This window comes from Vombatus ursinus, unplaced genomic scaffold, assembly GCF_900497805.2.
Source record: "Vombatus ursinus unplaced genomic scaffold, bare-nosed wombat genome assembly UNPS02014847.1, whole genome shotgun sequence".
In the NCBI taxonomy this organism is placed as follows: domain Eukaryota; kingdom Metazoa; phylum Chordata; class Mammalia; order Diprotodontia; family Vombatidae; genus Vombatus; species Vombatus ursinus.
Window position 1 is genome coordinate 14,931,659 of NW_020954625.1, and position 16,735 is coordinate 14,948,393.

Consider the following 16,735-nt stretch of genomic DNA (forward strand, 5'->3'; position numbering starts at 1 on the left):
AAGCTCTGGCCAGCCCCACACAGTTGCAGAGGCTTTGAGTACTGACCGGTGATCAGTTGTGTGCCTCTGTGAGGCCTGCAGAGGCCCATCCCGGCCACAGGTGCAGGGTGTGAATTATTGGGGCGTGGCAGCTCTTGGAAGAGGAACTGCTGATTGTAGCAAGCTTTCCATCCTCCTCTGATAGAGTCAATGATTGTTAGAACTGGAAGCTCCTTGAAAGCAGGGACTGTTTCACTTTTGTCCTTGTGTCCCCAGTGCTTAGCCAGCTCTTGTAACTTTGCAAGACCTTGCTAGGGGATGCTCATTCATTCATTTATTCATTCATCTGTTGCCTTTTTTCTCCACTGAGGTGGCTTGATTAGGTGATAACTAAGGTCCCTTACTATAAGTAAGCTCCTGAGGGCAAGGCAGGGAGGGTTTCTTTTCAGCTCATAGAATAAAGTGCCAATTAATCACTGAAGTGTGTATTCATTCTAGGGCGGTCTGGTTCTGTGTTGCTGAGAGTTGGCCACACAAATCTGAGTTGTTTTAAAGAATTCATGTCTTTAAAAATATTCATTTGCTTAGTTATTTTGAAGTGCAAGGGTCTAATGACCCCAGGAGAGCTGTTTTGACTCCGCTGTTTGGCAAAAGGCACATATCTTTTGAATTTGGGGGGACAGCCTGTTGATTTTCACATTTCCAAAAGGCTGGCCTGGTGGAGGACAGCGCTATGAACTTCCTCAGTCACTGACCTTTCCTCTCTGCCTTCACAGGAAAGCTTCCCCTGGATGTTTTCTCACCTGGAGGAGCACAGGAAATAGGCTGCTCCATTTTTGTTGAAGATTGTTTTGTGTAGGTCTAGGATGAAGGCCCCATTTACCCACCAGCTTGTCCATCCCAAAGGCTGGGGGCGTACGACTGAAAACAGCCGCATTGGCAGAAGTGAGGTGATTTTGCCCAGGACGCTTGCTAATTCAGTATCTGTGGGACTGTCGGTCCATTCAGTTTGGTGGCATTTATTTAATATGATACAGCACAACACGACACACCAGAATAGCCCTGCCCTGCAGGGACCTTGCATGGGGGAGGGGGGAACGTCTGTTCAGGAACAGAGCGTGTAAACAGGCAGTCATTCGTTCTAAGCATAGGCCCCAGCCTCTCAGCATCAGGCATCAGGCAGCCTTGATAAGCGAATCCCAATCTGTTCTCTCTAGGCACCGGGGGTGTCTGGTGCTCTTTCCATGAGAAGGGAGTGGGGGATGCTCCTGGGGAGTAGGAATTGGGTATCTTCAGCACACAGCACAGTGCGGGCCCCATAGTAGGTGAGTAATCAGTGTTGGCGGCTGGATGGCTCAGTGATGAGGTTACCTGGGGATCTGGGAGTGTGTCACTGAGACAGTCTCATTGCCAGTATTACCAACGCTGTCCTCGCCTCGTTGGTTGTTGGCTGCCACCGCCCTCCACCATCCTCTTCAAAAATCTGTTGTTCTCTTGCCAGATTCCTTGGAGCAAAGGATACAGGCTGGGTTCAATTCATATTTCCTTATTTGTAAAATGATCAGAGTTGATAATTCCTCAGTCCATGATTAGTCTACCTCTCAGGGCCTCGATTTCCTTATTGGACTTGATTCCCCCCAGGTCCCTTCCAGCCCCGAGTCTGTCGTCCTCTGGGGCTACTCTACAACAGGGAGCGATGGCCATCCAGCCTCTTCTTCAGTGACAGTGAGGGAGCCCCCTCCTCTCTCCCTGATCTCATCATCTTTCTAGGTCTTCTCTGCGTGGCTGGCCCCGGCAGCAGCCTTTCTCTGGGCTTAGTGTTGTTTTTTAAAGGGGATTTTATTGCTCACCACTCCAGGGGGTGAACCCAGAGGTTTGTGACAGCAGATTTAATGGGGGAAGTGACCAGGGTCCTTCCCAGTGCACCTCACGGCCTCGGCTTGACTCACGTCATACTCCCTCTGCCTGAGAGCCCAGGTCCAGGCTCTGGTTGTCACGTTGGCTGCTGACCAGCTGCTTGGCCTGGAGTGACTCACTTAACTTGTCTGGGCCTCAGTTTTCTTATTGATGAAGCGAGGGCTTGGGGTGGCCAGGAGCTTAATGTGCTAATCCAGATGAGAAATTGGACACCACGTAGATTTTTACATAAGAAATGCATTTTTATTTTGCAAGGCCCAGGGTGATGTCATGGTGGGAGCTTTGCCTGTTTTTCTTTTTATAGGAGCCCATTGTTCTGAAGGTATAAGTTGGTACTTTGGGGTTTGTGTGTGAGGGTGGGGAGGGGGTGTTTATGTCTTGAAAGTTAGAAATCATCAGGAAAATCCTTGTGGAGAATGTAGAATGTCTGGAGGCCCCAAAGAAAGCCAAGGGCCAGAAGGCTGGTAGAGGCTTGGTCTTTACTTTGGCCATGCCAAGACCAGCAGAATCATGGCTGCCCTTTCTGGGATCCTCAAGTCTGTGGGCCTGCGTGTGGCTTGCTCTCCAATCAGCACACAGACTTTTAAAAAAATATTTTTATATTTTGATTGCTGATTATTATGGGAAAACCCTTTGGAGTTTCAAGTAATAAACACAAGGGAAAGATTGAAGAATTTGGGGACCAATACAGTGACCACCCATGCTCCATCCTCTGCACCTCTGGATGGAGAAGCGCGGGACTCGGGGTACTGGAGACACATTTCTGGGACATGGTCAATGGGGTCATGGGTTTGCTCAATTGTACATATTTGTAACAAATGTTTTGTTTTCTTTTCAAGGAGGGAGGGAGATGAGAGAGAAAATACTTGTTAGTTGAAAAAAAATCAAACTCTAGAAAGTTGTAAGGGCCCTGAAAATTAGCCTTGGTCTTCCTGGAAGTGTTCAGAGAGGTGGGCTCCATTGTTTCCTTAGCTTCCCTCCCCACCTGCCTTGATTTAACCCCCTTTTATCAGGATAAGCTGGTGGATGTAGGATTGACCCTGAGGCCAGAGCCTCCTGTTTCTAAGGCTCTTGTGATCCTTCCTCTCTTTTAGAATCTGCTTTCTAGCTCATCTCCTAGATATCTCCTTCCCAGTCTGTCTTGGACTCAGCTGGCCGTGTTGGGATTGTTTCATTCTTTGCACTTACATCCCCATCACTAGCATGCTGCCCGGCACATAAACACTCAGTAAGTGCTGATGGTTGTCTGAGAGCCCAAGTACCCTCCTGCCCCCCTCCCTGAAAGGCAGATCTTGCCTGGCCCTGGCAAACTTCTTTTCTGGGGCTGCTCTCACCTTCTTAGAGGGAGCCTTCACCTTCCTGAAGGTAGTGTTAGACCTGGGCTCTTGAGATTCCTGCCTTCCTCACCTCTGGCTCCCCAGTTGAAGTAGGGTATCAAGGAGCCTTGAGTCTTAGCGTCAGGAGGCTGAGTTCATAGCCCACGCTCAGATCCCAGAATCTCAGATTTGGGCAAGATTGCAGGGTCATCTGTCCAACCTCTGTTTGCTAGAGTCTTTATCCGAGGAAGAAGGCCCACGTCTAATTAGCCTCTTGCTTCTTATTGGGCTCTGTGTGGATGAGTTAGAAGGGAAAAGGCCATAACCAAGCCGTATCACACCCTGGATTGGTTATCTGTGGATTCCAATTCTTTTTTTAACTATAATTTTTAAAAATTTCCACTAGCTTACGAAAACAAGCCTTCACAGAAAACAAAAAATGGTCACGTATGAAGTTCCACCAGGATGCCAGTTTTCCATGCCTTTCCTGTCCTCTGACAAAATCAAAGCTTAAAAAAAAAAGACTGAGAGCTGGGTGTGGGTGGGGTGGGGGAGGAGCCCTAAGGAATTCAAAACTTGGTTTCCAGATTCTGGCTGTCACTGTGGGAATCCATGGGCAAGTTCTTTAATGCCTCGGTTACCCAATCCAAAAATGAGGATAATACTGGTTGTACAATCTCAAAACTGGTCCTCCCTCAGGTAACCTTTGTAAACCCTGGAATTTAATTCAGCAAATGGTCAGTGAATGACTGTGGGGAGGCAGCCCCTGGCCCCTAGGCTTGGCATTGAAGGTACCAAAATTTACAAATTGCCTGTGAACTGGTTGTCTGGGGTCATCTTCCCATCTGGCATTTAGGTCTTGCTACTGTCTGCTGTCCGTTCCTGTCCTTCCCTTTTGAAGAATTTAATGATGGACATGAGAGAGAGAGAGAGAGAGTGGGAGGGAGGGAGGGAGGATCCAGGTCCAGGGCCATGGAAGGCTTTGGGGTTTTCCCCTTTTGGGTTTTCGTGTCCCCGGAGACACTGCCTGTGTCTCTGACGGTGTGGAGGCAGGGACATCCTTCAGCCCTGAGTTTGGGATCTCAGGGTGACTCAGAGACTCTTCCTCATTGGCCTTGCCTTGCCTCATTTGTAAAGTGAAGGGATCAAACTGGGCCGCTGAGGCCTCTTTGGGATTAGGGTTTTACAAGGTGAACATAACACCCCTGAGGAGCAGAAACTGTGCCCTTGCCCATCAGCACCCATGGGCGTGTATTTAAGAGGCAGACCTCCTAGCTGTTACCACGCCCTCAGCCATTCCTGCTTTCACGTAGCTACTGTGATCTTGGGAAAGACAACATGTATACACAAATGTATACACACTAGATGTGAGATGGGGGTAAGGGTGGGGCAGGCCCTGGCAGCTCAGAAAAACAACTGTAGGAGCTGGAAGGAAGCTTGGCCATCTGAGGGAGGCAGAGGTGAGGAAGAGGGCATAGACTAGGTGTGTGACCTGGGCAAGCCACTTAACCTCCCTAAGCCTCAGTTTCCTCATCTGTAAAATGGGGATAATAATAGTGTCTGCCTCCCAGGGTGGCTTTGAGTGCCAAAGTGCTTTGCAAACCTTCAAGCACCATGTCAATGCTAGACGTTGTTATTGCGATGGTGATGAGACACCTAGAACAGCCTGTGTAGAGAGACTGAGATGACATGGCATGTCCCAGTTGAGCGAATCAGCCCAAGCGCATGCAGTAGTGTGGTGGGACCTAGGTCTGGCCAAGGTTGGAGGAGGGACGTTGTGGGGGTGGTCCTGGAGGAGTTGGGGGACCAGGAGGCCAGCATTGCCTGCCAGCAGTGGCATCCAAAATGAGGATCTTGAAGGGATTTTCTGAAATGCCATCATGGAGCCAGAGCTGCCTATCAAACGTCCGATAGAATGGAACCTGAGAACCTTGCTTTGGGTCGGGGCTATGGCGTCTGTAAGCGACACAGCTTCTCTGATGTGTTTGTGGTTTTGAGGTTCCTTCTGGCTCAGTGCATTGATTTCCCAACAGAAAAAGTGATTTCATTCTCCAGTGTCACAGACTTTGCACAGAGCAGTCCTGGGAGGGGAGAGGGTTGAAGGAGCCCTTGCAGGCTGGGACTCCCGGTTTCGTAGGGGATGATGCCTGCTTGGTGCTTGATGGAAAACGAATCCTGTGTAGACTGTCAACAGGCTTCGCCTTATTACTTGATTTGTATTCAGATGCCTTGAAACTTCTGACTGAACAATCCACAGAGACATGCCAAGGATCCAAGTAAGTTCTCCCTCCTCCCCTCTTGGGGTCTTGTGGCAGTTAGAACCATTGTTTAAAGTGGGGGGGGCAAAACAAAAAGTTTTTAAGGAGTGATGCTTAACTAGGATCCATGAACTTAATTTTTTTTGGTAATTGTGTTTCAGTATAATTATTTTCCTCTCAAATTCAATTAATTTTACTTTATACATGTAAAAACATTCTGAAAAGGGGTACACATGGGGCCCATAACATCAAATTAAGAACCCCAACTTTAGAGTATTTAGGGTGGAAACCCTAAGGGGACCTGATGGGAGCTGCCTGTCCACCTGCCTCCCCTCCCCCAACACCTTCCCCAATCAGGAGCCCTGAAATCTACCAATTTGACATTCTGTTGGGTAAATAAGGAATTTTATTTGGAAATAAAACTACTTCTGACACATTTAAGGGGCTGCCAGCCAGTTCACATGTTAGTATGAATTTGTTTGAGAGGCCTGCTATTCTTTCAATATCTCGATGGAGTTGGTGCCCTGGGAGAATGGGAATTTTGGAGGCAGGATGACGGTCATTCATTTGCATCCAGAATTCTTTCCAACGTGGCACAGAAGAAAGTGTCTCCTGTGAGGGTGTGGGAAGATGGGGAGAGAGATCTAGGCAGGGTAGTAAGAGGGTATTTTAAAAAAAAAATTCTTCAAACCCTACCCCTGACTCACAGATAGGTGTTTCATTTTCTGCCTTCTTCCTCTGGTCCAGCATGGTCGCGACTCAGTTCTTGGATCCATCCAGTGTTTCTTAACCAGGATCCTGTGCCTGGCACAGTGCTGGGGGCTACCCTTACAGAGACAGATGGAGGAAGAGCATGTGGGTTCAAACCTTCCCTCTGACCCTTACTTTTTGTTTTATTAATTTATTTTGATTTATCAACAATCACTTCCATAAGCTTTTGAGTTTTAAATTTTTCTCCCCCTCCCTCCCCAGGATGGTGCGCAATATGATATAGGCTCTACATATACATTCCTATTAAACATGTTTTCATATTAATGATGTTGTAAGGAAGATTTAGAACCAATAGGAGGAACCGTCAGAGGAAACAAAACAAAACAGAAGAAAAAAATAGCAAATAGTATGCTTCAATCTGCGTTCAAACTCTATAGGTCTTTCTTTGGATGTGGATAGCAGTTTTCATCATGAGACCTTTAGAGATGTCTGACCCTCACTCTTCTGTGACTGTGGGGAAGTCACTTCATCTATCTGGGCCTAAGTTTCCTAATCTGTAAGCCAAGGGGGTTAGCCTGGCAGCCTCTGACGTTCCTTCCACATCTAAGTCTGTGATCAGTGTGACTGATGCAGACCTCCAGCTGTGCTGCAGTTTATCATCCTGGAGAGGATGGAGTGACTTAGCTGGGCAGACACAGGGCCTGAGGCCAGCCTCTAACCTCCCTGCTCTGCTGGCCGTGCTTGTTACGGTTTGGGTGAAATGGAGCTTCTCTGGGCCTTGTAACGTCCAGGGCATGTAGATCCCCCTCCCCCATCCATAGAGCTCCTCAGTACCCACAGACTCCAGGCATCTCCTGGAATAAGGGGTAGCCAAGTGGTATTTTGGAAAGAAATACGTATCACCCCAGTCCGAGGTGGCTGGTGCCTGGTTGCAACTGCCCCAGCCCCCAGGTTTCAACGGCTTTGGCAAATCATCTGATGCTGAGACTCTTCAGGGAGAGCTGGTCACCAGTGATGGTGGAATCTAGCCTCCCCGGGCCTCTGGTTTGAAAGCTTCATGGACATTTAGTTTTATGAGAATGAGCTATTAAAAAAATGACAGTCTCTGATTTGGTTACAGGGCCTCACTTTTTTGTTTTTTTGTTTTTTGTTTTAGGCAGTTGGGGTTAAGTGACTTGCCCAGGGTCACACAGCTAGTAAGTGTCAAGTGTTTGGTCTGAGGCCGGATTTGAACTTGGGTCCTCCAGACTTCAGGGCCGGTGCTCTATCCACTGCACCACCTAGCCACCCCTCACTTTTCTTTTTAAAGCAGCTATTCTATCTGACTGGTTCCTGGATCTTGGAGTGTGTGTGTACGTCTGAGCACGTGTGTGTCAGTTGGTGTCTGTGCTTGTATGTGTAAAGTTAGGGTCAGCAGAAAAGGGCTGTTGATGTGAACTTTCTTCTTTGGAAGTCTAGTTTTCTCATGGCCCCTCGTAGTTTGTGAAGACGCTGAAGGCTGACCCTGTGTCGGGATTGCCCCATCTCTGGGCCAGCAGTTTCATTGTCTCTTGGATTTTGTTGTTGTGGCTGCTGTCCCCTGCAGGAGCCCTGGTCCCCTGGTGCCTCTCACAGCCTGTGGAACCTTGACCATGTCCGCTAACCTCTTTGGGCCTCGGTTTCCCCCTCTGTAAAATGAGGGTGGGCCTGGCTGACCTCAGGACCCTGATCCTGCCCAGGGTCCCCCGGATGGAAAGCTGCCTCGGTGGGGATGGGAGCCCAAACCTTCCTGACTCGAGGTCCAGTCCTTGACCGGCTGGTCTCCTGTGACAGGCTTCTCAATTAATAATGACTCCTCTCTCGGCAGCAATATTAGCCAGCATCTGTCTGGATCTTGAAGGTTCGCAGAGCGCTTTCTCTGTGCTTTCTTGTTGGATCCTCACAGCAGCCCTATGAAGGTGGTGCTGGTGTTCAGTTTTACAGATGAGCAGACTGAGGCTGAGAGAGATTAGGTGACTTGCTCAGAGCCATAGCTAGGGAGTGTCAAAGGCAGAATTTGAACTCGGGTCTTCTGAGTCCTAACCTGGCCCCACACCCCAGAGAGTGTCAGTTTCGAGATTGGAAGACCAAGGAGAAGGATGATGCCAGTGACTTGTTTGTTTTTGTCTTTAAAAAAAATTAGAGGCAAAAAAAAGATAGCTTTGTTTTCCCTCCCAAATATTTCCTTTTCTGCCTTCGCTTTTCTCAGTCACATTAATAAATATTTGTCATTAGCAAGGCACCGTGCTTAAGGAGATCAAACATTTCTACTGGGAATGAGCAGATACCAGGCGTTATTTTTTCTTACCTGAGCTCTCTGGGGCGGAGGAGGGTGAGGAGAGGGAACAGCCCATTCTGAAGCCCCCATTGTCCCACCCCTAGCTGACAACCCTCACCCCCACCCTCACCAGGCTGTTCTGCAGCATAGGCTCTGCCCTGAACAAGGGATGGGTGTTGCAGCTTCTACCTCCCATCTCCCTGCCTTGCTGCAGCATTAACCACCTGGCTTCTCTTCCGGCTATCCCAACCTTCGAGGCTCAGTTCAGCGGCTTGCCCTTCTCTCTCGTTAAGTGATCTTGCTTGGTTTCCTTACCTATAAGATGAGGGGAGGGCTTGACCCTCATGGCCTCTGAGGTCCCCAGTCCAAATTTAAATCTGTGATTCTGATAAAACTGGATTTAGGAGTTTGGGAAATGTTGCCCTGTTGGCTCATTCCCTGGCTCCCTACTCAGTGTTGGGAGAAATAATACTAATTATGTTATTGAAAAATCACCCTAATTATAGGCTGTGTTCAGGCTTCTTAGCACCCTGAGACAGCATGGGATTGTAAATGGGGAGTCCGAGGACCTGGGTTCGAACCCTCTTCCTGTTCCTTGGCTGGGGGAGGGGGGGGCCTGGGATGACATGTGTAAAAGAAGGAGGTTGGGTTAGATGGTCTCTGTGGTCCAGGGGTCTAAGCTGTGTGACTGTAGCACGGCACTCACACTCGATTTACTCAGCTGTAGAATGGGGATAATAACAGCTACCTCCCAGAGTACCTGGCACATAGCAGGCACTATAGGCATGCTTCCCTCCCCTCTCCTGCAAGGCCCCAGGCTGCTCACTTGTTAAAATGAGGGAGTCAGACCCAGTGATGCCCAAGGTTCTTCCAGCCGAGAGTCCTGTGAACCTGTGGGCGGGTGACCAGCCAGGGTGAAGCTGTTGTGTCTTCCGTCAAAGCTGCCCTTCTGTGACTCACACCATCCCCCCCTTGGGGAACAGTTCAGGGAGAGGACTTGGAAGCTTTCTTTGAAAGGTGATTTTTGCTTTGTTGTGCAATGAAATGAGTGGCTGGCTGGTGAGGGTGGGGGTAGGGCAGTGGGACCGGATGGAAGCCCTATGGTCTGGGTTCAGATGCCGCCCTCTGACCATCAGCTTTCGTCACTTCCCTGGACCCGTTTCTTCATGTTTAAAATGAGGCAGATAATCCCATTTGGCTCTAAATCTATGAACCAGTGAATTTTAAAAAAGAGAGGGGCTTATGGGAGGAGATGTACCATCTTCCCATGGAATGGGCAGCCTTACAGTCACATACTTTCAGAGCTAGAAGAGATCTTATAGTCCTGCTCTTTCCTTTTGCAGTCTCAGAGAGGTCACACGTACACCTTGAAGCAGAAATCTTACGTAGGCAAGAAACCAAAGAGAGGGCCCTTCAGTGCCCTCAAGAGGTCACCTGCACTCCCTGCCATCTTGATCAATGGGTGACAAGGAGGATTGAGCTTGGGCAGCTCAAAGACTGCTCCCCTCTCTGCTCCATCGGATTTTGCGGGAGAGGCAGCTCCCTGGTGTGACTGGCCTTACTAACCGTGTGCTAAAAGCTCAGTTGTTTCTGTTTATGAGTGCTGCCTAACTTAGCAGCATTAGTTCTGGGTCTGTGGCACCTGAGGCTAGAGAGCGTGGAGACCCTCCTGCCCTGAGAATACCCGGACTCCTGGCAGAACAAGGGCCGTGAGGGATTCGAGGGCAGAGAAGTTCCTCCTAGGTTTAGGAAGGCAGTTAACAAGTTGGTAGAACAAAGTAGGTTCTTTCATTACAGCAACAACCGACTTAAGCTGTTGAATGGTCAGTAGTAGACAGATGGTGGTGAATTCAAACTCATTTAATGATAGCTAACATTTCCAGGGTGCTTTGGAGGGCCACTGAGGGCTCTGGCTCATATTAGAGGAATGGTCTTGTTGAGGGAGTCCTCACCACACCGTCAGGAGGCAGCTGGGTGTCGTAGTGGGTAGAGCGCTGGGCCTGGACTCAGGAAGATGCAAGTTCAGATGTGGCCTTAGACCCTTCCTCGCCGTGTGGTCCTGGCCAGGGCACTGCACCTCTCTCTGCCTGCCTCAGTTTCCTCACTAGTATATGGGGATAATAATAGCACCTGCCTCCCCGAGTGGTTGGAGGATCAAAGATACTTGTGAAGCGCTTCGCAGAGCTGATAGAACTGTGTAAATGCTGGCTCTTGGTATGGCGATTCTAGGAAAGAGCAGATGCTTCAGAAAGACATTGAAAACAAAGGATTTGGGAGGTGTCCCAGTAAACCTGAGAGGAAAAGTGGCCTAGAGCACCGGACGCGGATTGAGGAGACCTGGTTTCAAGCCCTGCTTCTGTGTGATCTGGGGCAGTCACTCTGCCAGCCTCTCTGTGCCCATCTGTGTCAGGGGAGGGAGCTGCCCTCTCCCTTCCCGACCCTGGGACCCTTGGTGGCTCTCGGGGCAGAGGCTGACCTGCATTGTTATAGAGACTCCCTTCACTAGCATGTTTCTGGGTCAGTGAAATCAGAGCCTTATCTGGCAGCCGAGGAGAAACCCAGCTGACCAGCCCTTGTGGAACATGTATCCAGCCCCCTCTCATATGATCGATCCTCATGGCCACATCTTCCTTCAGAAAACGGAGGCTCAGAAGTGAAGGGACCTGACTGTGGTCAGCCAGCCAGTTAACGGAGCACTGTCATTACAGTCATTACTCATACCATGTCGGTTAATATAAAAATCATAACCCCTTTCCACGGGCACATCTGGAGAGGCACCAAGGGGTCCTTCCCTCAAGGAGCTTCCAGTGGGCGAGACAACATGTTCACAACCATGGACAGATGATCTAGATGGGAGCCAGCTGGAGATTGTCAGAGGGAAGGACTTTGCATTAAGGAGGGCAGGGATTGGGATGTTAGCAGAGACTTGAGGGAGTCCCAGAGCCAGACATGAGGCGGGAGAGAATCCCTGGCCTGGGGCATGGCAGTAAGGATGCCCAGTGTCAAAAAGTGACCTGTGTGGTGTGAGGAGAGAGGCCAGTGTCGTTGGATTGGATTTGCCTGGTGGGCAAAGGGGAGTCAGAAGGCTGGAAAGGTGGGGAGGGGCCGGGCTAAGCCAAGTAGAGGATTCTGCATGTGATCTGGAGGGATCATAGGGAGCTGCTGGAGAGTGTTGGCTAGGGGGCTACAGGGTCAGACCTAGCTTGGGGAAGGTCACTTTGGTAGCGGGGTGGAGGAGGGAGCAGGATGAGGAGAGACTGGAGGCAGGGGGGCCCACCAGCGGCTGCCATGGTGCCTCCCCCCCGCGAGTCACTTGGCTGCGGTATTTGAACCCAGGCTTCTCTTAGCTGTGTATCATGCTCTTCTGTGAAAAAGCAGTGTGGCGTTTATTCTGCACCAGCCCCGGGCCTCTCTCTTAGACACTTTTGGGTGAAATGGAGAGCTGAAGGTCTGGAGATCTGAACCCAGGTCCTCAGACTACAATGGGTTTTCACCTTCTTGCCAGGTTAGAACACAGAAGGTCTGGGAACTCAGCCTCTCAAAGCTTGGTTATGCTAATACCTCATTCAGTGGAAGAGACCCTGGCGCTGTTTGGGAATTTGTGAACAAGCCTGACGGCTGAGCTGTGCAAAATGATTGTTTATCATCCTGGTATAGACCCATGCTGACTCCCCTGGGGTGGGGGAAGGACGGGGTCATTATCTTCCCATGTCAGTCGATCCAGCCTGGAAAGGAGGGATGAACTCTGTTCTGCTCGATTGACCCTGGGGAGCAGAACCAGCAGCGATTGATGGGGGCAGATGTGGGCCTCAGGTCGGGAAAAGCCCTTCACAGTTAGAGCCCCCTGAAGCAGAGTCAGGGAGTTTCCCTTTGTCGGCAGTTTTCAGGCAGGCTGCCAGCCTAAGGATCTCCTCGGGGTGGGATAAAGGGGGAGAGGCCTTCTGAGACCTGGGATTCCTGCCTTTGCCTGATATCTGGGAGCGTGCTGGGCTTGTTGGTAACTGGAGGCAGAACATCCCAAGGTGGGAAGACGGAGACATAGACGTTTGGTGTGGTAGGGACAGGTGCCCAGACTCTGGAAAGGAGTTAACACCATGGGCTGAATCTGAACTTAAAGCCTCGGCCTCCCTGAGCTTTCAGTCCAGTGAAATGGCCTTCGTTAGTCAAGATCCTCAGGCTGGCCCTTCCCACAATTACAGGTCTGATTTTTTTTTTATCCCCTCCTAAGCAAACTCTTCATTTCCCTCTGTGATTATCTCCAGTTTATCCTGTATATATTTTATCTGTACATAGTTGTTGGCATGTGGGAATGAAAAGATAAAACAAAAATAAAACACCATTCCTGCTTTCAAGGAGTTTTGGGGGGTGGAGGATGTAGGAGAGGGGATATAAAATATGATTAGATACATTTATACGTGAGAATTTGGGGTAGAGGGAGAGTGCTTAGTTCTGGAGGGCTCAGGAAAGGCTTTGGATCAGTGGTGTTCTGTGAGCTGAGCTCGGAAGGAGGCTAAGGATGCCAAGAGGCCAAATGGAGGAGGGCACGCGTGGGGGACAGCCTGGACAGGGGTAGAGCAGGGAGAGGGCTCAGAGTGTGAATGGGGAGCAGCAAGGACCCCAGCCGGGCTGAAACATGAATAGAGAATGATGACTGTAGAACCCGCCAGAATCATGGATCGTGGTGCGAGAGCTGGAGTTGATATTATGGGGATGGGTTGAAGGAACTCGGGGCGTTCAGGCTAGAGAAGAGCAGCCTGGTGCTGGTGGCAGTGGTAGAGGCAGCGGTGATGGTGGTGGTGAGACATGAAAGCTATTCCGTGTTTGAAGGGCTGTGACATGGAGCAGGGTTTATACTTACTGTGCTTGGCCCCAGAGGCAGGACCGGAAGGAGTGAGGGAAGTCGAGGCTGGATGTCCAGAAGAACTTGCTTATAGAGGTGTCCCAGAGAGTGCTGGGCGGCCTGTGAGATGGCAAGTTCCCTTCATTGTTCAGGTTGAGGCTGGGGGATGGCTTGTGGGGTGGATCATAGGGGCAATTCCTTTCAGATCCAGGGGGCAGTAGCTGGCTTCTAAGGCCCTTTGCACCCCAAGCTGTTGATTCTGATTCTCTGTGGCCCAACGTCTATACTTTGTACATGGAGTCAGTGTGTCACCTTCCCCACCCCACCATATTCTCTCTGTGGCAGTTGTATTGTTCCTAGGTAATTATGGGAAGGGATAGAAGTGCTGGTGGGGTGAGCCATCAGGCCTTTTCTGGGAGGCTGAGTGCGTAGTGTTGGGCGTGTGGACGCGAGGGGGAGCCAGGCAGGAGCCCGTTGGCTTGTCCATGAGCGAGCGGCGTTACAGACATACTTTCCCAGGATTCCTGTTGATGTGCACTGTGGGCTTGGCATTAACACTGAGTGTGGTGGGTAAAGGATGAATATTTCATCGGGGCTTAATGCATCACAATGCGCCATTACAGGATTGGGCTGGTTGTCTTAAAGCCAGAGCTCTTCAAATCAAATCAGGTGCTTCTGGAAGCCTCTTTAGGGTGCTTTTAATTGTCGATATTAAGCATTGGAGGGGCACGTTCCAAGCAGAATATTTTCGACTACAAATGAATAGTGATGAAATCAAGGTCTTGCTAATTAAAAAATTAATAAACTATTAGTGGTAGACTGCTTAATTTTTCCTGTTTAGGATTTTCCTTTAACATAAGTAGGAAATTTGGTCTGCAAAAGAAAACTGAGGATGCAGTCTTCGAGCAGAACTTTCTCCTTGAGGTTACCTCATTCATGACACTTATTTTCCACATAAAAATATCACACGGGGATTTGAATCCGGGTCCCTTCAGTATGTCTGTGGAGCATGTTGTTTTTGTTATTGTGGTTAATTTTTTGTCACGAAGCTTAAAAAGATCCACAAACATGACTATTTCCATAAACAAAAGATGATCACCTGCAAACCTAAGACGTTCTGTTATATACAGTTTTTAAAAATACAACAAATTTATATTTACCATGAATTTACTTTAGTGAGGAGGCGCTCACCTGAATTGGTAGGAGTTTTGTCATCTGGGAGTTTCTTATTCCCAATAAAATTGTAACTCGGGCCATATCCTTGTATTAAATTTAACAAGGTAGTAACAAAATGCAGTGCATTTTCCATATGAATTTGCTTATAAACGTTGGGCTCGTGATGAGCTGAAGAGAGGCCCGGAATTGGTGCCAACGAGCACTTGCAGTTTTCTTCATTCTGATTATATACCAATGAGATTATTTAGGGAATGACTCCCCTCTTTAAAAAAAAAAAATCATCAACCATAGGGAGGGATAAGTTCATGGGCTGGCTTTTTCCAGTTTCCCGAGTTGGGGTGTGACTTAGCCCCCAATGAAACTGACAGTCATATGAAATTGAGCTTTCCCTCCTTCCCCCGTTTCCTTTTGCAAATCTCTGTTTTCTTTACCATATGTGTGTTTTGTTTTCCAGCAAGCCAGGGCTGAGCAAGAGGAGGAGTTCATCAGTAACACCTTATTCAAGAAGATTCAGGCCTTGCAGAAGGAGAAGGAGACGCTGGCTGTGAATTACGAGAAGGAGGAGGAATTCCTCACTAATGAACTCTCCAGAAAGCTGATGCAGGTAAATGGCCCTGTCGGCCCTCCGTCCTTTCCCCTCCAGGGAAGTCGAGTTAGCCGGTCCAGCAGCTTGCTCCAAACGTCTGCTGAGGAGGAGGATCCTGAGAGGTCAGGGTGACTCGGATGGAGGCTCCTGGGATATTTCCGGGGCCTCTCTGTTGCCATGGGATCAGCCTTTGCTTTTTACAAACATCTTCCTTAACATTCCATGTTAGAATTGTGGAAATATGCAAGACAAGTCAGTAGATGGTCCGCATCCTTTGGCCCAACAATCGCCCTGCCACGCTCCCCGAAGGGTGCTGGTGTCAGAGGGAAAGGCTCTCTGACAGGGTCTTCACAGCAGGAGGCTTTGTGGTAGCCGAAAACCAAAGACATGGTCGTCCACAGATCCAGGGGATGGCGGAAGAGGCGGTGGTATATGGATATAGTGAGATACTACAGTATCATAATAAAGGATGACGATTTAGGGCATTCCAATCATTTTTTTTTTAATGATGGCCATTTTTAGAGAGGGCAGTCAGTTTAAAGAGGGGATGGATAAAGTCTGGAGGAAATCAGAGACATATCAGAAGAAACATACATCATTAGGAACTGACGCAGGGCAGAACAAACAGCCAGGAGAAGCCTATACACAGTGACTTAAATACCAGGGAGTGATGGCCCCTGAAAGTATTGTGTTTCCAGAACCAGTCTCTCCTCACCCTGCTCCCTCCTCCACCCTGCTGCCAAAGTGACCTTCCCCAAGCCAGGTCTGACCCTGTAGCCCCCTAGCCAACACACTGCAGCGGCTTCCTATGATCCCTCCAGATCACATACAGAATCCTTTACTTGGCTTAGCCTGGCCCCTCCCCACCTTTCCAGCCTTCTGACTCCTCTTCACCCACCAGGCAAATCCAATCCAATGACACTGGCCTCCCTCCTCACACCACACAGGTCACTTTTTGACTCTGGGCATCCTCACTGGCCATGCCCCAGGCCGGGGATTCTCTCCCAGTATCCCAGGTCCCACCTGGACCTGAAAGGAATTGTCCCTACGATCCACCCCACAAGCCATCCCCCAGCCTCAGCCTGAACAAGGAAGGGAACTCACCATCTCACAGGCCGCCCAGCACTCTCTATTGTATTGTCCTATGAACTGTATTTTATTCAGCACGTGGTGCCTGTGGAGCTCCGTGCTTGGCGCTGGGGACCTGGAGACAAAGACAAAACCACTTCTGCCATGGTGAATAACCTGGGTCCCGGATGCCTGACCCAGAGGCAGCCCTCCCTGTGCTCAGTGGAGGGAAATGGACCGGGGCAGGGGGGTGCAGTGCAGCAGACCGTGTCGGCAGAAGTCGCTGGGTTGGTTGGCTTAGCACGAGGCTCGCTGTATTTGGGGTGAGGATGAGAGGAGGGAGCACTTCTTGTCTTTGAATGCCCCGAGCCTTCCTTGATTGATAAAACTTTAAAAAACCCAACAACAAACCAGCTTCCTTTTGATAATGGGGGCCGAGCTTCTCCCTGGGAGTTAACTCCAAATGGTAATGATTTTTTTTTCCTTTGTGCAAATGAAGGCATTGCAAATCCTTCTGGCACTGAGTAAGCTGAACGTCAGAGCTAAAATGGGGGCAAAGAGAAGGCAATGTTGGGTTTTTTCCTTAAA

General features: G+C 49.4%; 1 protein-coding gene across 1 annotated transcript in view; it reads left to right on the top strand.

Annotated features, from left to right (window-relative positions):
• The window catches only part of CCDC6 (coiled-coil domain containing 6), an 87,891-nt gene that overhangs the window by 27,482 nt on the left and 43,674 nt on the right, over positions 1-16,735 (top strand). The window contains exon 3 of the mRNA XM_027840610.1: positions 14,948-15,097. Coding sequence (XP_027696411.1) covers positions 14,948-15,097 — 150 coding nt within the window. The remainder of the gene's footprint in view (positions 1-14,947; positions 15,098-16,735) is intronic.